Source organism: Marmota monax, unplaced genomic scaffold (genome assembly GCF_021218885.2).
Source record: "Marmota monax isolate L192 unplaced genomic scaffold, Marmota_monax_Labrador192_F-V1.1 WCK01_AAM20220418_F8-fsc00180, whole genome shotgun sequence".
NCBI classification, from domain to species: Eukaryota; Metazoa; Chordata; class Mammalia; order Rodentia; family Sciuridae; genus Marmota; species Marmota monax.
In genome coordinates this window covers 250,643-273,451 of record NW_026693881.1, presented here as the reverse complement: position 1 = coordinate 273,451, position 22,809 = coordinate 250,643, and the positions used below count along the sequence as shown (strand labels likewise).

The 22,809-nt window shown below is 35.8% G+C and overlaps 1 protein-coding gene across 3 annotated transcripts; it reads left to right on the top strand.

Annotated features, from left to right (window-relative positions):
- The first annotated feature begins 107 nt into the window (after nucleotides 1-107).
- Cep76 (centrosomal protein 76) lies at nucleotides 108-22,809 on the top strand. Of its 3 annotated transcripts, none has more exons than XM_046462762.2 (12): nucleotides 110-303; nucleotides 842-997; nucleotides 1,928-2,003; nucleotides 2,901-3,125; nucleotides 4,431-4,616; nucleotides 6,362-6,459; nucleotides 8,528-8,656; nucleotides 13,171-13,359; nucleotides 16,486-16,652; nucleotides 17,796-18,129; nucleotides 19,662-19,879; nucleotides 20,275-22,809. In XM_046462762.2, exons 1-12 carry the CDS (start codon nucleotides 241-243, stop codon nucleotides 20,411-20,413), a joined length of 1,980 nt encoding a protein of 659 aa, XP_046318718.1. In that variant the 5' UTR covers nucleotides 110-240; the 3' UTR covers nucleotides 20,414-22,809. The 3 variants fall into 3 exon arrangements, with proteins under 3 accessions (XP_046318720.1, XP_046318718.1, XP_046318719.1); XM_046462763.2 differs by having other exon boundaries at nucleotides 151-303; nucleotides 733-997; XM_046462764.2 differs by lacking the exon at nucleotides 2,901-3,125 and having other exon boundaries at nucleotides 108-303.

The following is a 22,809-nucleotide window of genomic DNA, read 5'->3' as shown; positions in this document are numbered from 1 at the left end:
CGGCGGCGGGGGCGGGCCCTGTGGGAGGACGGGCGGCGAGTGAGGATCAGGCAGCGCGGCGGGCAACCCCGGGTCCGGCGCCGTTTGAAAACAGTTGGCGGCGGCGCCGCGGCAGCCGGGTTCCCGCCCAGCGCCGGGTCAGCCAGTCGCGGCGTCGGGCCCCTCGGGATCCGCGCGAGGCGGGCGGCTGAGCCGCTTGGTGCTGCAGCCGCCACTGTCGCTCCGGGGCCCGCTGCCAGCATGTCGCTGCCTCCGGAGAAGGCGTCGGAGCTGAAGCAGCTCATCCACCAGCAGCTGAGCAAGGTGCCGAGGCGGCGGGGCGGCCGGGTGGGTCCAGGCGGGGGGACCCCGGGGCGCCCTCCGACCCCGGCGCGGACCGGCCTGGGGCAGGTCCTCTCGCATTTCCCGCGCCTCCCCAGCTCCGGAGGATGGCCTGCGTGGCCCTGCGCTCGCGGGCCGAGCCTGGGCCGGCGTCTGGCGACCCTCGCCCTGTCCTGGGTCGGTCTGAGTCGGTCTGGGTGAGCCCTGGATCGGCTCTGGTGCTGCGTCTCCGACCGGGCGGCGGGCACGGGTGCCTTGCCGGTCTGCGGGCCTCCGGGTGCAGGGCTGCGGGGCGAACCCGGACGCCGGCCCTCGGGAGGTGGCGGAGGGGAACGGGGGGAACTGCAGCGACACTTTCTGGAAGGCGTGCTCGAAGAGTTCTTTTTTAAAAAGTCTCCTTTTCTCGTTCAGTTGCGGTCAGAGCCGTACGTTTACTGATAGTTTTGGAAGCCGCAAACCCGAGAAGCAAGTTTTAACTGCTTTGTGATGATGTGAGTTACAATTCGAATTTTCTGCGTAGATGGATGTCCATGGCAGAATAAGAGAAATCCTTGCTGAGACCATACGGGAAGAATTGGCACCGGATCAGCAACATTTGTCGACCGAAGATTTGATAAAAGCCCTTAGACGTCGAGGAATCATTGATGATGTGATGAAAGAACTTAATTTTGTTACCGTGAGTTAAATTTTAGGGGGAAAATTTGACAATGTATTGATCGTGCATAACACTTCAGTCTGTATTGGGTGCCTCTCCTGATTGAGTGAAGTCACTTTAAGGTCATTGTGTCTACTAATAGCCTTGTTTCAGCGTTCAGTATGGCAAATAGTATTTTATATCAGTGAAATTTGAGTTACCATATTTCTTTCTGTGCATAGCAGGATTTTGTATTCTTTTAGATCAGTAATCTGAACTACACATGCTTTCTAGGATTGTTTTATAACATTTTAGGTTAAACTATTTTAAAGAAAATACACCTAGGAATTTTTTTAAGAAAATACTTGACTCAATAAGAGCTCTCAAATCTTTTCACACATATAGGTCAAAACTGAGTGATAGGCCTCTTGGTATATTATTAAGTAAGCCCTCTTTTGAAAATGGGACAGTAATGAGAAATTGTGACCTCAATACCTGGGTAATATAATGTAAAAATAGAATGAATTTCATAATACATCAGGGAATTAAGTCTGTTCATACTGCATCCTTTTTTGGTTTTTGAGGCTTATGGAACCCATTTATTAAAAAATTGACCTAGTAAAAGCTACTGCTATATGAATGTTATATTAAAACCAGTTCATGGTGGAATCTTAAGCCAGTGTTATATAAGGTTTAGAGAAAGTTTAACCTTGTGTAAGGTGTTAAGGATTTGTTTTGTCACATTCTGTGAATGGTAAGACAATTTAGACTTTAGGAATAACCAGTTTTGCTGTCTTTTATGAGATATTTATAGGTATTTATTTTCATTATGCTAGGAAAATAAATCGGTTTATTTTATTTTATTTTTGAAAGGTTATTATCCTAACTGTTTTTGATTTCAATGCTTGGCATGTTCTTACCTATGATTTTTGTTTTCTAATTTGTTTTGATTTTTTTTCTCTGCCTTTTTAGGAAAATGTTGATCAAGAACTTCCTTCCTCTCCAAAACAACCTGTTGGTTTTGATAAACAATCAACGTTAAAAAAAAGTATGTATATATTTTTTAATATTACTACAGTGTTTGATAGAAAAAAAATCAGTATTTATTTTTCAAAGTGAAACCCTTATGGCTGGGGGTGTAGCTCAGTGGTAGAATGCCCGCCTCCCATGTGTGAGGCACTGGGTTTGATCCTCAGCACCACATAAAAATAAATAAAGATTGGGGCTGGGGATATGGCTCAAGCAGTAGCAAGCTCGCCTGGCATGCGTGCGGCCCAGGTTCGATCCTCAGCACCACATACAAACAATGATGTTGTGTCCGCCAAAAACTGAAAAATAAATATAAAAATTTTTTTAAAAAAATAAATAAAGATATTGTGTCCATTTACAACTAAAAAAATATTTTAAAAGACAGACACAGAAAAGCAAATAAAAATATTTTTTTAAAAAATGAAACAAAATTTGATGGTTAGTTTGTCTAAACTTGGATTTCATTTTGTATGTAGTGTATCATATGTAGCACATGAAACAGGACATGAAACAAGAAACTCTAGTTTCTTGTGTTTTAGTATGATTTTATAAAAACAGTACAACTTTGCTTTTCTAACAGTAATATAATTGACAAAACACATGCTAAGTTGATAACTGTCTGAGTTGGTTTATGGGGTGAGGAATGTTGTATAAGCAACTAAAAAAGCAAGGTACAGAAAATCTTGACTGTTAACTCCTTTCCAGCTGGGAGAAAGTAGCCAGGATATAAACTCAGAAAAGGATATGTATTATGTATCTTTTTCGTCCCAGAGTGCAAATCATCTGCTCCATAGTAAATTTGTTGCTCTCTTTTTTAGTCTTTGGTTTTATTTCAGTCAAGTTATTGTTTCCTTATGTCTTGATCACAGTCTAAGTTATTTGGCAGTTTCCTCATATATATTGCTACACTTTACAGCTAATATTGATCCAACACGGAGGTATCTTTACCTTCAGGTTTTGGGTGGAAAAGCTTTCTTGGAACATCTTCAAGAACCTGAGCCTTTACCTGGACAAGTTTGTTCAACTTTTACTTTATGTTTACATTATCGGAACCAACGTTTTCGTTCTAAACCTGTTCCATGTGCCTGTGAACCTGATTTTCATGATGGCTTTTTACTTGAAGTACACAGAGAAAGCTTAGGTAAGGATGGGAAATACATTCAATTGAATAAATCTTTGTCAGGTTTTATTGCAGAAAACTATAACTTTCCCTATAAGTTTTTTTATTTGTTTCTGTGCTGGGGATTGAACCCAGGAGGGTTCAACCACTGAGCCACATCCCTAGGCCTTTTTTAATATTTTTACTTAGAGACAGGGTCTCATTAAATTACTGAGGCTGGCTTTAAATTTGTGATCCTCCTGCCTCTGCCTCCTGAGATGCTGGGATTACAGGCATGTGCCACCACACTTCGTAAGGAGAGATTTTTTTAACGGATGAATCTCTCTCTTCTCATATTGCTGTTTTTGTTGTTTTTTGAGGGGAGGGTGGGTAATGGGGATCATCTCCAGCCCTTTTTTATGTATTATTTGAGACAGGGTGTTCCTAAGTTGCTTAGGGCCCCATTAAATTGCAGACGCTGGCTTTGAACTTGGGGCCCTCCTGCCTCAACCTCCTGAGCTGCTGGGATTACATGTGTGTGCCACCATGCATGGCCTATAAAGGCATTTTATACACTTTGGTTGTTTGTATTTATAAAATAAGCAAAGTTATAGAATTATGTTTTCATAAGTTTAGATTTTAAGATTGATAATGCATTCATAAATTGTTTTTCCGTATGAACAATGTTACTTAATAAGGCAGTTAATGAGATAAATTGCTAGATCCAAGGCTTTACATCTTTGAGTTTTCTGTAGATAATACAGTGGTATATCAGGAGGTTGAAGAGCAAGGTAGCTCAGCACAGTGGTGCATGCCTATAATCATAGACTCGAAGGCTGATGTGAAAGATTGCAGATTCAAAGCCAGTCTCAGCAACTTATCTAGATTCTGTCTCAAAATAATAAAGGGACTGGGGATACAGCTCATTGGTAAAGTGCCCCTGGGTTCAATCTCCAGTACCCCCAAAAAAAGAGTAAGATTCTTGCTGTGAAGATAATTAAAAAAAAATTTTTTTTTGAAGAAGGGTAAAGGTAGTTTAAAAATGATGTTATTTAATGGCATTTTATCATATTAGCATATAAATAAAGAACAAACTCATTGTTTATGGGTTAGAAAGAACTGACTATGTATTAAGTAACTAAATGACTCATCACAATTCTGCCATCCTCTCAGAAGCTAGTGATAAAACTATTTTTATTCCCAGCCTTTGGCATGTTTTCCAAGACATACAAAGTTATTCTATTTGGTTTTGTATTAGTTTAGTATAATTTTCAGTAAGTTTTCTTTTATATTGGCCTAAATGAATATGTAACTTGATTTTTTTTTTTTTCTGATTTATGTTGCTAGGCGATGGAACTAGAATGGCTGATTCAACAACAATGTTATCAATAAGTGATCCAATTCATATGGTGCTAATCAAAACTGACATATTTGGTGAGACCACCTTAGTAGCATCCTATTTTCTGGAATGGCGATCAGTTTTGGGTTCAGAAAATGGAGTAACCAATCTGACTGTGGAGCTTATGGGTGTAGGTATGGTGTCACTCTTACCTTTTTATAGGCACAGTTGGTAAAAACATTTATACCTCTATTTCAAAGATGCCTTCCTTATAAGCCAAGAGGGAAGGAAGCCTGTAGAGTTTCTTTCTTTTTTCTTTTTTTTGTACTTGGGATTTAACCTAGGGGTGCCTAAACACTAAGCTACATCCCCAGCCCTTTTTAAAATATTTTTTTTTATTTAGAGACAAGAGTCTCACTGAGTTGCCTAGGGCCTTGTGAAGTTGCTGAGGAGGTGGTCTCCAACTTGGAATCCTCTTGCTTTAGCCTCTTGAGCCACAGGGATTACAGATGTGTGCCATTATGTTGGCTTAAATGGAATTTCATTAGCGTTCCAGTTGTGATCTTTGGGAACTTTTTGACAAACAATACCAGTATAGCACTGATGAGGCTGGCCTTGTCTTAAGAAAAATGTTTTTCTGGAAAACGAATACAGAAATTTGGAAGGTTTTTAATTTATTTTCATTTGCTTAAATAAGTATGAGACTATAAAGAAACATAAGATTTTTGGCATGCACAAATATACATGTGCAAAAAGCTTATTCCTCTTTAGCATATCCTGGAATACAGTGCATCTAGTCAGTACCAGTGACTCCTAAAGAATATGGAGTAGGGCTGGGATTGTGGCTCAGTGGTAGAGTGCTGGCCTAGCACGTGTGAGGCCCTGGGTTCAATCCTCAGCACCACATGAAAAATTGATAAATAAATAAATAAATAAATGAAGGTATTGTGTCCAACTACAACTAAAAAGTAAATATTAAAAAAAATATATGGAGTAGATTTTTTTCTCAGCATTTTACAGTGGACTAGTGAGACTTGGAAGGAGGTAATAACTACTTGCTCAGTATTAAATTAATTATATTATTAATGAATAGTTGTCCTTCAGGGCAAAGTTATGCCTGTCTTATTCCTTGGAATCTTGCGTGATGCCTGTTATGTAACATTATTTTTGCTAATAAAATGGAAAAACCAAAAATCTAAAACCTACCAATGTTTTTTGCCTGACATAGAATGGAATTTCATATTGACACTTCTTCACAGAGTTAAATCTGACCAGTGGACAGCATAGCTTTAGTAATGATTTGGATTTTAAACCAGACCTAGAATATATATTTCATTAAATAAAAAGTAGAAGAAAAAATGTGTTTTTTACATAGGAAATTTATTAAAATAAAAATTCCCAGTTATTTGTCTTCAAAAATAGGCCTAACATGATAATCATAGTAATGACCTGGAAACAAGCATATTGATTTCCTGAAGCAATATTAAATACTTTGGTTATGAAGTACATTTGTTTTCTAATTCTTTACATCTAGACATGGATTGAAAATTTGTATTCCTATGTGATGTGATAATAAGAAAGGATAAATGAGAATTTCTTTATGACACACAAAAAATTCTTTTTTTTTTTTTTTTTTTTTTCATGGAGACAGAATGAGGTATTGCATTGACTTTATATTTAATGTAAGTCTGGTTGGTAAAATGCATTTAATAAAGATAAAAAATTAAGAATCCTGAATTCATTAGATCAGAAAAATCTTAAAATGTAAACATTTTTGTGTTAAAAAAAAGTTCATTTTTTATGTGAATATTAATATTTAAATTGAATATTTATTCCATTTAAGTGGAAAACACCAAGCTAAGTTATTTTGGTTACACTTTGATTGACTACACATAGTATTGAAACTTGTGAAGTTCTAAATCTTTATTTATCTTTATAGGCACAGAATCAAAAGTTTCTGTGGGAATTTTAAATATAAAACTTGAAATGTATCCACCACTTAATCAGACATTATCTCAAGAAGTGGTGAACACACAGGTAATTCCTAGTTTCTCCTGGTATATTTGTTTTTATTGTAGTATATTTACCTGTTGATCCTAGAAAGTACTCCCTTTTTGGAAATTGCCATGCATTTTTAAATTAGTACTCAAAGGTTAGTAAAAGAATTGAGAAAGAAAATGACAAAGATTGCTTTCTAGGGAAATCTGTGGTATATTTTGGGAAATGTAATGGATGTTTGAAACGACATAAAGGAGTAGCCTCAGTGGGTGTGGTTTGTTCATTTTGTAGACTTTTATTGAGAGATTGGTGTCATGCAGTTTTTGCTCTGTACTCAGCACTTGCTTCTGGAAAGTTTGAAGAGGCATTCTTCCCTAACTCTGCTGTCTGATCTCTTTTATAAAATGCAATGCTGACTTTGTAAATCTCTTTTATTGAGTAGGTGAGTGGCATAACACAATCTTTGTTTTATTTTGCTTTCAATTTTTTATTAGGCTCTTAAAACCCTTTCAGATCTCAGATCTCTGCTGCTTTCTTCTTAGGTCTTGAGATTAGTAGGTTTCTCCACCCCTTCAGGGGGGTATGCCACCCTGTTCTTACTTTGCAGGTTATGATCATCTGCCGCCTTTTGGCATGATTTCTCCTGGACTGCATACTTTGGTCCTGAAATTGTGCTTTTACTCAGTCATGCCCCTTTGTATTGTTCTATTTATAGTGTTCTGGTGACTTAGTTTTATTTATCTTTTTTTGGCTGGGGGGGGTTGATTTTTATTTTTACTATTATTTTTTGCAATGCTGGGGATCAAACCCAAAGCCTTGTACATGCTAGGCAAGTGCTCTATCACTGAGCTTTTTGAGGTTTGTTATATTTTTGCTTTCTTAGTTTTACAGTGCTAACCCCTCTCCCCCAGGTAAACAGTGTCCTACTCTGCTTTCCTGAAACAGCTTCTTAGTTCTGAACTCTTATCTCCCTTTAATCTGGCATCTGAATTATATGTTACATAACACTTAGTAGGAACTGACCTGATGTTACTTGTAAATGAATAGAAATGTGTATATATACATAGATTATGTATGAGTTTTAATTATGTTTTTTGTAAGTTTATATGATACATAAGGAAGTAAACACTTGGGTTTTACTTTTTTCTTTTGTTTATTATGTTGACAAATAAATGGGTTTGGTGTTTGCATGCGTTTGCCTACGTGCACGCATACTAGGAATCAAACCTCAGGCCGTATAGACTTCTACCACTGAGCTATATCCCCAGTCCCAACAGCTCTAGTGTTTAACATTGTTTTATAAACATTTCTAATGTTTTTGCTCTTATGTTTGTTTTTTGATGACTGTAGCCTAAGTTTATTTTCTTATTTCATATATTTTTTCTAACTTTCCCAGACTTCTCTTTAAGATTATATTAAAATTTTCTAGTCAGAAATATTTATTGATCTTAAACAGATATTAAAAAGGGCCAGACACTTTTCTAGATGCTGAAGATGCAGCAGTACACAAGGCAGACAGCTTGTTTTTGGAGCCTAGATTCTGGTGAGAAGACCAGCAGTAAAAATGAGTCCATAAACAAAGTACCAGATAGTAGAAGGTGTTAGGTGGAAAAGTTTCATGGGGTGAAGTGTGCAGTAGAGTGGATACTAGGAGTCTGATTTAGGTCAAGTGATTAGGAGAGGGAAAAAGGTCCAGATGGCAAGAACAGCATACCAGGCCAGAACATTCCAGGCAGGGGGAACAGTAGCTTAAAGCAGAAGTCCCTGAATAGAATCAAGGGCCCCTTGTGGATGGGGCAAGAGAAGAAAATGAGGTGGATAGCAGAGTTTGGAAGCCCATGCAAGTACTCTAGAGTGTGTTAGAAAATTACTGAAGTGTTTTAAACAAGGAAGTGACAATATGATTTATTGTTTACAATTTTCTGTCTTGGAAGAAAAAAAGATCACTTGACTATGTTGTGGAGACCAAATAATATGGCTAGTCATAGAAACAAGGAAGTATGCAGGCTCTTGCAAATATGGTAATGGGAAATAGATATGTATTGTGATAATCAAGGAGATGGAGTAGAAATTGAAAAAAATATATATTTTTCTTTTAAATTTTAAGCTTGCTTTGGAACGTCAGAAAACTGCAGAGAAAGAGCGATTATTTCTTGTGTATGCCAAGCAGTGGTGGAGAGAATATTTGCAAATTCGACCCTCACACAACTCACGGCTAGTGAAAATTTTTGCACAGGTTTGTAAATTATATATCAGAAAAGTTTCTTTTGTACATATGGTAGTTAGTATTGTATATATAAATTTATTTAATTTGCTTTTCTAAAATGCAATGCTGACTTTGTAAATCTCTTTTATTGAGTAGGTGAGTGGCATAACACAATCTTTGTTTTATTTTGCTTTCAATTTTTTATTAGGCTCTTAAAACCTTTTCTGAATTTATTTAATTTTTAAGTAGATGAAAATCTGTTTTATTTAACCTGGAATAAACCCATTCATGATACTTAGAAGTTAGATAATTAACTTCTAAGTATCATGAATGGATTTCTATAAGTGCAGCTCTTGTGTGCAGAACAGAGGCTCTGGACATAAATTATTTTTGTTAGGGTTTTTTTTTTTTTTTTTAAAGTCACATGCAATAATTCTGTATAATCAAGATCTCTAACTTAGTGACTACTGATGTTCAGCTGCAGAATTCCAACAACAAATGCTTCTTGGCTTACAATTGGGATTACATCCTGATAAAATAAAGCCATCAGAAGTTGAAAATTTAATACATCTAACATACTGTGCATCACAGCTTAGCAACACAGTAGAGTGTCAGTAGTCATGTGGCTGATTGAGAGCTGTGGCTGCCTAGCATGAGAGATGGTATCATACTGCATATTTCTAGTCTGGAGCTCAAAATTGAAAATGAAGTATGGTTTCTACCGAATGCACATAGCTTCACACTATCTAAAGTTGAAAAATTGTTAAGTCAAATCATCCTAAGCCTGGGACTATTTGTATAGATCTCTGCCTCTGTTTTCCCAAATCTTAAGCCCATTCCCCCGCCCCCTCTCTTTTTTAAAATTTTTACTAGTTATTGATGGACCTATATTTATTTATTTGTTTATATGTGGTGCTGAGAATCGAACCCAGTGCCTCACACTTGCTAGGCAAGTGCTCTACCACTGAGCCACAACCCTAACCCCCATTTTCTTTTTAACAAGTCAGTATAAAGCATATAGTGAGATCCTGTACTTTTTGTAACTTTTGAGGAGACATTCAAATCTTTCACATATGTTTAACCTTATATAAATGCTTCTGTATAATTATAATGTAATATTGCTTTGAATTATATTTCTTAGATCCTAGCTTTACCCTGTTCTCCCTAGATGTTGGGACAAATGAAAAATGGTTTAATTTCTAGATGGGAAGCTTGGGAATGAGAGTCCCTGGTTGTCTAGTGGTGGGAATGAGGGAAATGGCTTCAGACTTTACAGAGGCATTTTGTCAGTGCTTTCAGTGACCGGGTAGGCAAGGTAGTGCTGAATCAGCACAAGGGCATGGAGAAACCACAATCAAAATATGACTTATCTTCCTGTTTTCTAGTCAAATTGCAGATTTTCACTGATGTGGAATCTGAGACCAGAGAGGACTCAAGAAGTGGATCAGATAAATGATATATCACAGAGAAAGGAGGAATGGGCTAGGGATGTGGCTCAGCAATAGTATAGTAGTAGGTAACAGGTAGCCCTGGGATTGATCCCCAGCACGGGTGGGGGCGGGGAACAAGGAACAGGAGGTTGGTGTGCAGCTAAGGAAATTAAGGGATTGGAATTTTTTAAGATCAAATGGCAACTTGGTCCTGGCAGAGTCTATATTAATTTGCATATTGTTTTGTTTTATTTATTTATTTTTACTTTTTTATTCTAATTTGTTATATATGACAGCAGAATGCATTACAATTCACATTACATATAGAGCACAATTTTTCATATCTCTGGTTATACACAAAGTACATTCACACCATTCATGTCTTTGTACATGTACTTAGGGTAATGATGTCCATCTCAATCTATCATCTTTTTTATCCCCATGCTCCCTCCCTTCCCCTCTTTCCCCTTTGCCCTATCTCCCCTTTACCCCATTATGAATCAGCCTCCTTATATCAGAAAACATTTGGCATTTGGTTTTTTGGGAGTGGCTAACTTCACTTAGCGTTATATTCTCCAGCTTCATCCATTTACCTGCAAATGCCATGATTCTATTCTCTTTTAGTTGTTTTGTTGTTGTTTTTGTTTTGGTTGAACCCAGTGGCACTTAACTACTGAGCTATCACTGAATTGCATAGGGTCTTGCAAAGTTGCTGAGGCTGGCTTCAGACTTGAAATCCTCCTGCCTCAGCCTCTCAAGTGATAGGGATTATAGACATTTACCACCTGCCCCACTTAAAACCATAGTTTTAATCCAGAAAATTATACATGGTCTGAAAAAGAATTTGCTCCTTCCAGGCCCAAGAGGAAATAAATTTCCAGTAGTACTATGCAGTAGCACTTTCTGCAGAGATGGCAATGTTCTACGTCTGCTATGGGATCTACCAGCCATGTGTTGAGAACTCAGAATGTGGCTAATGCAACTAAAACTGAAATTTCATTTAATTTTAGTTAATTAAAATTTAGAATAAAGTTCTGGTGTTCTATTGCACAGTAGATTGACTACAGATAATATGTACTGTAAATTTTTGAAAGCTAGAAGAAAGGATTTTGAATGTTTTCACCACAAAAGTAGTAAATGAGGGCTGGGGCTATAGTTCAGTGACAGAGTGCTTGGCTTGCACGTGTGAGGCACTGGGTTCGATCCTCAGCACCACATTAAAAAAAATAAATAAAATAAAGGCATGCTGTTCATCTACAACTATAAAAAATTTTAAAATAGTAAATGAGATATGTATAGATGTGTGCAATTCTTATGTATTAAATTTTTTAAAATCAATAATTTTAAAAATGGGAAAAACTTATTGTGCAGATTGAGAAGTTGAAATATTGAAATTTTCAAGACTTAAATAATATGGGGATATATAGGTAATATATTAAATATTATAATGAAACATGATGATATATCTTGTATTCCAAGATGCTACTCTTGATGGCAGATAAATTTGTTGTTTAGGTACTCAACCTTTTCTTGTCATTAGTGCCTATGTAAGAATAGGACTTCCCACACATAACTGGGTTCATTACCTTCATTCTAACCAAAGATCTATGGACCCATCAGGGTCATTATATACTTGGTAATCCTTTGTTCTTTTCCTCCCTCACTAGTTCATTTAATGACACCTTTTGAAATTTTTAGTGCAAGAAATTTTAAAATAAGTTATAGAAATTGAAACTTAGGGCTAATAATTTTTTAAGAAAATATTATAATTGCTTGAGGATATCCTTTTAATGTTCTGCTTGTGATTTCAGGACTTAATATTATACTACACAAATTAGTAATGCTGAATTAATGTAAAAGAAAATCAAATAATAGTTTTCCACTTTCCCCCTAATTAGAATCATGATTTTGTTTTAGAATTTGGTGGCAATCAGAGTTGAGAACTACCAGAACGAGTGAAAATAATAAGTTGTTTTACTCTGGATTGTGTTACAATTTATGGTCAGGTGTGTATAATGATCAAATATAAGTGATAAGTAAGGTTTCTTTCCTTGCTGAGTGAGGATTATTCTGGAGAAATGATGTCTTTGTGATGTAGAGAGATCAGCAGTTCTGATGGTTGGAGCAGGTAGTGTTCCTGTTGGCTGAGTTGGGTTTTGTCTCCTGAGGATCCCTGCCTTGGTCAAGGGTGTGGGGTCTCTAGACCCTGACCAGCTGTTGGCCCTTTCTCATGCTGCGGCATAACTGTGAAGTTAAGGAATGTGTGTGCTTGGTGATGTAATCTCCCGTCAGTCTCTAAAGACTGCTATACACAATAATAGTTATTAACCACAAGTATTAAGAGCTAGAATGAAAGACATTTTCCTAAAATGTTTTTTAAAATTGTGCTTTCGGTTGACTTGGTTAACAAATGGCTATTTTTCTGGATCTCTGAAGTGGGATGCTATAATAAAAACAAATTAGAAATAAGCAGCCAATCAGAATTGTTGTTTGTTAGGATACATATTAAATTGTTTGGTAATATAAATAGTACTTTAGCTTAGACCCTCTATCCCTACTGTACCTGTCTGCCCACTGTTTTTTCAGATCAATTCTTACTGTTATAGGCTTTGCTTTTGATGGTGGTGGTAGGTACTAGGGGTTAAACCCCAGGGGCACTTAACCTTTGAGCCACATCCCCACCCTGATTTACTCTTCATTTTGAGATGGGGGTCTTGCTAAGATGCTCAGGGCCTTGCTAAATTGCTGAGGCTGGCTTTGAACTTATGGTCATCCTGCCTCAACCTCCTGAGCCCATGGGATTATAGGTGTGTGCCACCACTCCTGGCTGTCTTAGGCTTTAGAGTCGGACAGTTTAGGGTTTGAATCCTGACTCTGTTGTGTGATAGTTGTACCTTCTGTTTTTTTAAATATGAAATGAAAATAATATAGATGAGAATTAAAAGAGATTATATGAATAGTGCTTAGCAGCATAGTGCTGGATTTATGATTAACAGTAAATGACATCCAGAGTTATTTTAGCTCATACTCATGTATTAAAAAAAAACAAAAGATGTTAAAATTGGGGGATGACAATCTGTCATTATAGATGATGTTTTCATCCTTTTCTTCCAGGATGAAAATGGAGTAAATAGACCCGTCTGTTCCTACATTAAACCACTTCGAGCTGGCCGGCTTCTGGATACTCCACGGCAGGCAGCAAGATTCGTTAATGTCCTTGGTTATGAACGAGCTCCTGTTATTGGAGGAGGAGGTAAACAGGAACAATGGTGCACTCTGCTGGCCTTTCTCTGTAGAAACAAGGTATCATACACGCATAGTAGAATTAAATAGCAAGTACATCATAGTTATTCTGGACTTACAGTACACTTGTAAAAGAATGACCTTAGAAAAAATGTACGTACTGTCAGTTTGAATAAGAAAATCTTGTTCTCGCCATTTGCCATAAACATTTTAAGTGTCTCAATACGTAAAGACACTTAACGTCTTTGTTTTCTCACAGTTTCTTATGTAACTTATGGTGATTTCTACAAGGTAGGGACATGTTAAGTAGTAGTCAGAAACCAAGCTATAGAGTGAATTTGAGAAAGCACTGTGACCAGAACTATGGTCTGCTGGTACAATTCTTGGGTTAACTTTTGCTCGGGTAATATTGCATATTTTTAAAGGGAAAATGGCAGTACAAAATGAATATGGGAAAAAAAAAACTTGGATTACATGGTATTTTTGTTTAGTTTTAAACACAGTATTAAAGACATGTAGAATAAATTTGTTAATGTTAAATTTTTTTAATGACTCAATTTTGATAAATTAAATATATCATGGGATGTTCCCTAGTCGTCTGAATTCTAAAAATGATGATAATATAATGAAGAAATAACACTATAACATTTAATTGTTTTGAAACAGGAAAAAAGAGAACTTACCTTCATCTATTATTGTTTGGAAATAATTTTGCTTATTCTGAGGTTGTATAAATAGTATGGTAGTCTAAATAAACTCAAACTGTGGAAGAAACATTTGGATGATGTTGATATGACAGAGAAATTATGTGGGGTTTTTCATTTGTTGTTTTGTAGTCTGGGATTGAAGCAGGAGGTGCTCTGCCTTTTAGTCTTTTTCATTTTTTGAGACAAGATCTCGCCAAGTTGCTGAAGCTGGTCTCTAATTTGGGATCCTCTTGCCTCAGCCTGGCAAGTTCTTGGGATTACAGGCATGTGCCACCAGTCTTGGCTAAGACTGTGTCTTAAAGACAGTTAAAAAAACATTTAATTTTACTTAGCAAAAAAGGTTAGATTTGTTTCCAAGGTCTAGTTCCCAAATGTTATATATTTATGGACTTTTAAAAATTTTCAAATATAATAGGAATAATATATTTACAGTTGTGTCTATAATTATTTTGTAAAGCAAATAATCACTCTTCTGAGTATTTTTATTTTGGTACCAGGGATTGAACTCAGAGGTGCTTAACCACTGAGCCATATCCCCAACCCAACCCCACCCTGCCTTTGTTTTTGAGATAGGGTCTTGCTGAGTTGCTCAGGGCCTTGCTAAGTTGCTGAGGCTTTGAACTTGGGATCCTCTGCCTCAAGTCTCCTGAGCTACTGGGATTAGGGCATATACTACCAAGCCAGCTTTGACTGTTTTATTTATTTATTTTAAATATTTATTTTTTAGTTATAGGTAGGCACCATATCTTTATTTTATTTTTATGTAGTGCTGAGGATTGAACCCAGTGCCTCATGCATGGTAGGCGAGAGATCTACCTCTGAGCCACAACCCCATCCCTTGACTGTTTTATTTTTAAAGAGAAAGTATATCTTAAAAAGGAGAAGCTTGAAAATTAGAGTAGTCTTTTACAAACAAGCCTTACAATAGTAAAGGTGAAACTTCAGAAACCCATAATTCTTTTCCAAACTTACAATTTCTTCATATTTTGGGTTTTTTTTTAGTAGATATTACTTTTTCCACAATTATAAATTTCCATAAGTAGAAATGAAACTATCTTGCTTTATAATTTAACATTATGCTATGAACATTTTTTTCATATATTGGTATTTTTTTGTGATTTCCAACTTCTAATGGTTATTTCACATTTTCTTGAGTCAATATATAAAATCTACCTATTTCTCCATTGTAGGAACTGTTTCTTTTGGCCAACTTGTGCTTCTAGCTTTTTGATATTATGAATAAATTTTTGCATTGATTTTTTTTTTTTTTTTTCTGTGTGTGTGAATTTTGTTTTTTTACCAAACCTCAGGATAGAAAGTATGGGTCTAAAAAATTGTGTAAAGTCAATTTACTAACTATAAAATAGTACTTGCCTAGAATGCATAAGCCCTGGGTTCCATCCCCATCACCGCAAAACAAACAATGCAGAGCCACTAATTTAAAATTTTGAGGGGAAAGGAGGCCTTCTTCATTTTAGCATTCAACTCAATAGTTATTTTCAGGGCTGGGGATGTAGCTTATTGGTAGAGCACTTGCCTAGCATGCCCATGGTCCTGGGTTTCATCTCCAGTACTACAGCAACAAAAAGTTATTTTCACTTTTGTGTGTTACCTGTAGTATTCCATATATAAATACATATCTTTACATAATGTAGTCATATTATTTTTATAGAGTTTTTCTCAGAACATATTAGATATTTTCGGTGTGCAGTCTTCATAATTTTTTTTAAATTGTGAAATGTAGCAAAGAGAATTTGGAAAACAGGGAGAATGATGTATAATCTACACTAATAATAGGCATTGTTGTCATTTTTGTGTTTTCTCCCAATCAAATTTTCCTATATATTTCCTTGAAATTATATAAAGATGCTACAAATCATTGGTGTGTGTTCCATTTATTTACTATTTTTGCTATATGATTTGTTAGCTTGCTTATTCGTGTCCTTTAGCTATTCATTCATGTATTAAAATCTTCCCGACTTTCTTCCTACATTGTATGAGTTCTTCATAAACTTTTGAATCTTAAGTGCTGCCTATTAAAGTGTACATCATATCTGTGAGAACTTAATTTTTTAAAATTAATTAATTTTGTGGCCCTGGGGATCCTAGCTAGGCAAGCATTGTATCACTGAGCCATTTTCCCCATTCCATGAACACTAATTATGTAAAATAATTTCCTTCCAGAATTAGTATGTTTTCCCCCATTCTCTCATTTTAATACTGGTCTAGTGATTAAAATCGAAAAATTTTGATAAATTTTGATTTTAATATTGCATATAAATATCAAGTGAGGTGACAATATAAAGAAATAAGTACTTGGGCTGGGGTTGAGCGGTAGAGTGCTCGCCTAGCACATGAAAGCCCTGGGTTCAAACCTCAGCACCACTTAAAAATAAATAAAATGTATTGTCGAACTACAACTAAAAAATATTTTTGAAAAGGGAATAAGTAGTTGATTTGAATTCATTCTATCCTGTAGGGTGACTGTGAAGATCATGCTAACCTTCTGTGCAGCCTTCTTCTTGGATATGGGTTAGAAGCCTTTGTCTGTGTAGGGACTAAGGCAAAAGCAGTACCTCATGCATGGGTTATGACTTGTGGAACTGATGGAACCATCACTTTTTGGGAGAGTTTAACTGGACACAGGTGAGTCATCTCAGTTTGTAGGGATTTTAAAATGAAGGTGTCAGTATTTTAATTAGTTGATTTTTGTAGCGTTTGGCATCAAACCCAGGGCCTCAGCACATTAGGCAAGCACTGTACCTCTGAGCTACATCCCCAGCCTTAAAAATTTTTTTAAAACAGGGTTTTTGTTCATATTGATGTATTGAAGGTACACATTTATAATTTTAGTTATTAGAATATTTTTGGAGACTATAAAAAATTACTTCAGTATGGGCTGGGATTGTAGCTCAGAGATAGAGCACTCGCGTAACATGCGTGAGGCACTGGGTTCGATCCTTAGCACCACATAAATATAAAATAAAGATATTGTGTCCATATATAACTAAAAAAAAAATCAATATGAAAGTCTGTGCCCCTGAAAAGAAGTCTTTACCGACATTATACTAGTAAAAACTAAATCATAGTAACTTTTAGCTATGTGTAATTGGCACACTTTTTTTCTGACAATCATACCTAAATCTGAAAATAAGTTCAAGTTGTAAATCATGAATTCTTTTGAAAATTGGATGTGGACACCAACTCCATGTTGGTAAGTCCATTGGACTTTTTTTTTTTTTCCAGTTCATTAGCCTGTCTTGGTTTTAAAAAGAAGTTGGAGCACTCCTTCTATCTTGGAACATTCTCTCCTTATCTTCAATGGCTATCACTATCACTGCCTATCAGTTTTCATTCTTTCATTCTGGATGTTCTTCTCAGTTTTCCTTCATCTCGTCTTTAAATAGTGAATGTTTTAAAGACACATCCCTGGATTGCCTTCTCATTTCCTTGGGTCTTCTTTCTCCTGCATCAATAATCATTTCATGCCTGCTAATATGTTGCTAAATTATTTTAATTGTATTATCTGAGAGAAACTTTTTTGATATTGACAATAGACATAGAATATATCATATTGTTAGGTGAATACAATTTGGTTTCTATATTGTAAGATGTTCTTTGTAGTTAATTTAGAGTAATCAGATTGTGGAAGTATATAAAGGAAAAACAAGTATTAAACTCTAGTTCTGGAAGGAGTTATGGTCTTGTGTTAGACTATTTTTTTCCTCAGATACTGCCTATAATTTTTAAATTCTCATTATGTAAATTTATAAATTAATTTTTTTTTAGGTATATTCACAAACCTATTAATCCTGATGAGCCTCCGCTTGCCGAACAGGCCAAACCATTGTACCCATATCGAACGATTGGCTGTGTTTTCAATCATCAGATGTTCCTTGGAAATTGTCAACCCTCTGATGCAGTAGAAACCTGTATATTTGATTTGAATGATGAATCCAAATGGAAACCCATGAGTGAAGAAGCAATTAAATCTGTGTGTGCCCCAGGAGCGACAACATCCCTTCCTCCCTTTCCACCTCTGTGTGCATCCACAATTGATGCATCTGTCACAAGTAATGAAATAGAAATGCAGCTGAGGCTGCTAGTGTCAGAACACAGAAAGGTAATTAATGCCAAAATAGTTGTAGGTTTATACCTTTTTCATTTGTTCATGTATTGAACTGTTTTGTACTTTTCTTTTTTGGTACTGAGGATTGAACCTAGGGGCATTTAACCACTAAGTCACATCCCCAGTTCTTTTTAACTTTTATTTAGACAGGGTTTCACTAAATTGCTTAGGACCTGGCTAAGTTGCTGAGGCTAGCCTTGAACTCACGATCCTCCTGCCTCAGCCTCCTGAGCTGCTGGGAGAGGGTATCATTTTACATCTACCCATCTAGGCAAAATAGATGCCAGTGTCAATCATTGTCTGTAATGGTACCTGTAAACTAGCAAGTGAGATTCCCATTTTGCCACAGGCAAGATGTAGTTGATTATGAACCTTTGTGATGAGCAGAAATCTTGAATGTGAAGTTAGAAATTGATAAAGACACATTACATTATGGTAATCAAAAGATTTAGAAGTTTGAAAAGTTTTATTTTTTAATTTTTTTTTCAGTTGCCAATAGACCTTTATTTTATTTATTTATATGTGGTGCTGAGAATGGAACCCAGGGCTTTACACAAACTAGGCAAGTGCTCCACCACTGAGCCACAACCCCAGCCGCCTGAAAAGTTTGTTTGTAAATGTAGGTTTCTTTAATGCGCATGTTATGTATAAAGGAAACCATAATTGCCTTTATTATTCCATGGAAATATACGCTCTAAGCTCTGTAAGGACCCCTAGCTGGTTCTTTTTTTTCTGTTGTAGTATAAAACTCAAAACTTTTGGGAGAGTAAGTGCTCAGTAGATACTTAGTTTAATTACATGTATCATTAATTTGTCCCTCCCACCCACTGCAGGTGAGTTGATGCAGATTCAGTCTTTGTTGTTCTTTTTAGATGTCTGAGACAGTGGAGTATATTTTGACATACTATACATACATGGAGTATGACTTATTCTAATTAGGCAGATTCAGTCTTATAAACTCTTTAAATTTAAATAAATATGGTCTCCAAATTCATTGACACTACTTGTCTTCATACTAGGACTATTCCAGGTGGCCACTTGTAGTAGATGTTTTAAAAATAGAGGATATAGCCAGGTGCGGTCAGTTGCCTGTAGTCCCAGTGGCTCAGGAGGCAGAGGCAGGAGGATCCTGAATTCATAGCTAGCGTCAGTGACTTAGTGAGGCTCTGTGCAACTCAGTGAGACCCTGTCTCTAATAAAATAAAAATAGGGCTAGGGATGTGGCTCAGTGGTCGAGTGCCCTTGAGTTCAATCCCTGGTACCCCACACAAAAAAGTGTAGGACATAAAACCTTCATGAACATCATTGTATTGAATGTCTTTCCGTTATTTAAGGATTAAAACCTGATAACCTTTAGTTGTCTTCTTTTTATCTCTCTTTATCCTTGGGATAATTAATAGGAAGTTTCAAAAACTATGGCAGCTTTAAAAAATCTTTTCTTGGCATCCATTAAAATAATTGACATTTTTGTTTGGTTTTTATAATATTAATGCACTTCACTTTTTCTTTTCCTCTTGAATATGTAGGATCTTGGCCTCACGACTGTTTGGGAAGACCAGCTTTCTTATCTTTTATCACCAGCGTTGGCTTCTTATGAATTTGAGCGCACCACAAGTATATCTGCAGGCAACGAAGAATTTCAGGATGCCATAAGGAGGGCGGTACCTGATGGTCACACATTTAAAGGGTTCCCTATACATTTTGTGTATAGAAATGCAAGGCGTGCATTTGCCACCTGTCTTCGGTAAGGTGGCATTTATGGATTTATAAAATTTTTTTTGCCTAGAAATCTTAGAAACCAGTTAGTCTGGTAGTTATTAGGAGTGACAGCACAACACAAGCATCTGGGGAGCTTTTACAATGACCTTCTTGCCACACATTTTGTTAGGTCTGACGTAGCCCTAAATAGTCGGGGGTAATTTCCTCAGTGATTTTGGTTGAGGATCTCTGATCTTGACTAGTGTATAGACTATGGGGAAATAGTCCATAATTTGAATAGCCCAACCAAAATTATTGAGCAGAGATAGGATTTATCAAATATTAAGATACTTATTATATAATTAAATACTGACTTAGTTGGAAATAAGAAAGTAAAGCCTGTGTCACTTCTTAATTGAGTAAATTTTCTTTCTAACATAGATCCCCTTTTTGTGAAGAAATAATCTGTTGCCGTGGAGACCAGGTGCGACTGGCAGTTCGTGTCCGAGTGTTTACTTACCCCGAATCTGCATGTGCTGTTTGGATCATGTTTGCTTGTAAATATCGCTCTGTATTATAGGACTAGCATTTCCATAAGAATTATACCTGTGTTTTACTGAAATTTTACACATTATATATTACTAGCTGTTTGAAGGTTTGTTTTTTTTTATTATTATTATCATAATCTGCTTTGGATGTCTTATTTCAATTTTGTATAGACCTGACTGATAATGTTTTAAAAAATCATGATTTGTGTATTTCAAGTCTAAGGATGAAAAACTTGTAAAAATCTTAGTTGGATTTAATATAAATTAAGTGTATATTCTATTTTAATAAATGCTACTTTGTTTACAGGTATTCAGTAGTTTAAATATGAATATAAAATTTACTCGGTTTTCTTTACACTAATAATTATCATAGAGGTATATAGCTAAGGGTTTGGACTATAGTAAAATCAAAGTGATTATGATTTTTCAGAGGTGAATGAAATTATTTTAAATATATTAGGAGGAATTAACCTCACAAGATTTATTAATTGCATATATAAAAATACATTTTGGTGAATTACCACTTTTGTGGTTTACCCATGATGCTGGGGATATTTGAGACTCCCCAGAAATTTTTGGAAAGACTTCTTCAGAGTAGGAAATCAGTAATTCCACAAAAGCATGAATATTAATAACAGAGCTCATATGAAAGTACTTCAGTAATTTATAAATATTTATTGTTACAGAAGTGTATTGGGTATTTAAAAAATGTTTTCTCTTGCACCCCTGTATTATGATACAGATCTATTTTTTTTTTAATGTTTATTTTTTAGTTTTAGGTGGACACAATATCTTTACCTTATTTTTACGTGGTGCTGAGAATCGAATCCAGTGCCTCACGCATGCCAGGCGAGCAAGCTACCACTTGAGCCACATCCCGAGCCCCAATACAGATTATTTTCTATAATTAACAATGGCATTCTATCACTGTTACTGTTTTTAGTGGTCAGAAGATTTATTTCTAACCTCTTAATGGATTCCATCTTCTGAGACCACTTCTTTTCATTGTGATAAAAACATCAGTGTATGTGTGAATAACCTAAGTGAGAGAATCATTGTGTGAGGCCACTGAAAATAAGTAATAAATGAGTGAATCCATGCTCCTATTTTTAAAAATTGAACAGGTTTTATGTGAGCAAAAGTAAGCATTAAAAAGACTCTAGCAGGGCTAGGGCTGTGGCTCAGTGGTAGAGCGCTTGCCTAGCATATGTGAGGCACTGGGTTTGATCCTCAGCACCACATATAAATGAATAAAGGTATAAAAAATTTTTTAAAAAGCAGTTCAACTTTCTATAAAAGGCTATATGATAATAAGTGATAGGTTTGACTGTCCTTTTAGCATCTCTGTACAAAGTTTTTTTTTGTTTTTGTTTTTGCTTTTAGCAGTGCTGGGGATTGAACCTAGGACCCTGCACATGCTAGGCAAGCATTTTACCACTGAGCTATATATCCCAACCCTCCGTAAAGTTCTTAATTCAGTTGCTTTATCCAGTGGTCTTCTTAAAGTAAATGTATATCAGTTGTCTATCCAAGTTATTAATTCTATTTGTCATTAACTATTGCAAAATACACGATTTTTTTTTTTAAATAAAGATATCTTAAAATTTACTTTTTTTCTTTATTTTTATGTGTAGTGAATATTTATGATTTAACTTGTTTTAAAAGTCTGGAACTATTACTATCCTATTATCACTTTTTATTGAAAATGGTAATCAGATATTTCTTGTGAGATGATATTTAAGAAATTAGTGAAATAAGAATTAAGACATTTTTATTTGTTGCCACAATTACACATAAAGCTATCAACAGAGAAAATTACTCATAATTTTTAATTTTTGAGATAAACTATAAAGCACATAATAAGAGACACAGTCTATATATATGCTGTGTGTAGTGGCACACACCTGTAATCCCAGCCACTTGGGAGGCTGGGATAGGAAGACTGCAATTTCGAGGCCAACTTCAGCAATTTAGCAAGGTCCTAAGCAACTTTGTGATTATTTAGTAAGTACTACTTACTAAGACCCTGTCTCAGAACAAAAGATAAAAAGGGCTGGGGATGTGGCTCAGTAGTTCAGCACCTCTGGGTTCAATCTCCAGTACCAAAGAAAGAAAAGAAGAGGCAGACTTTATGGGCTGTTTTATCATCAAGTGATCAAGGCTGTAGTGATGTTAGTCTGGGTTTCCTGCCTTCCTGTACCATGATAACACGTGTTTTGAATGCTTTTGGTATAAATTCTAAAATAAATTTGCTTTTTATGCACTTTAATAAGAGTCTGGCATTAATTAATATTTTTCTTTGAAGATAGTCTAATGACTTCAGTACATTTATTACTAGGATTCTCTTACTAATAATTTTTCTTAAGAATTAAATTTGCCTTTGTATATTTAGCTGTTATAAGGTTGTTTATTAAAATTTTTTGTATAA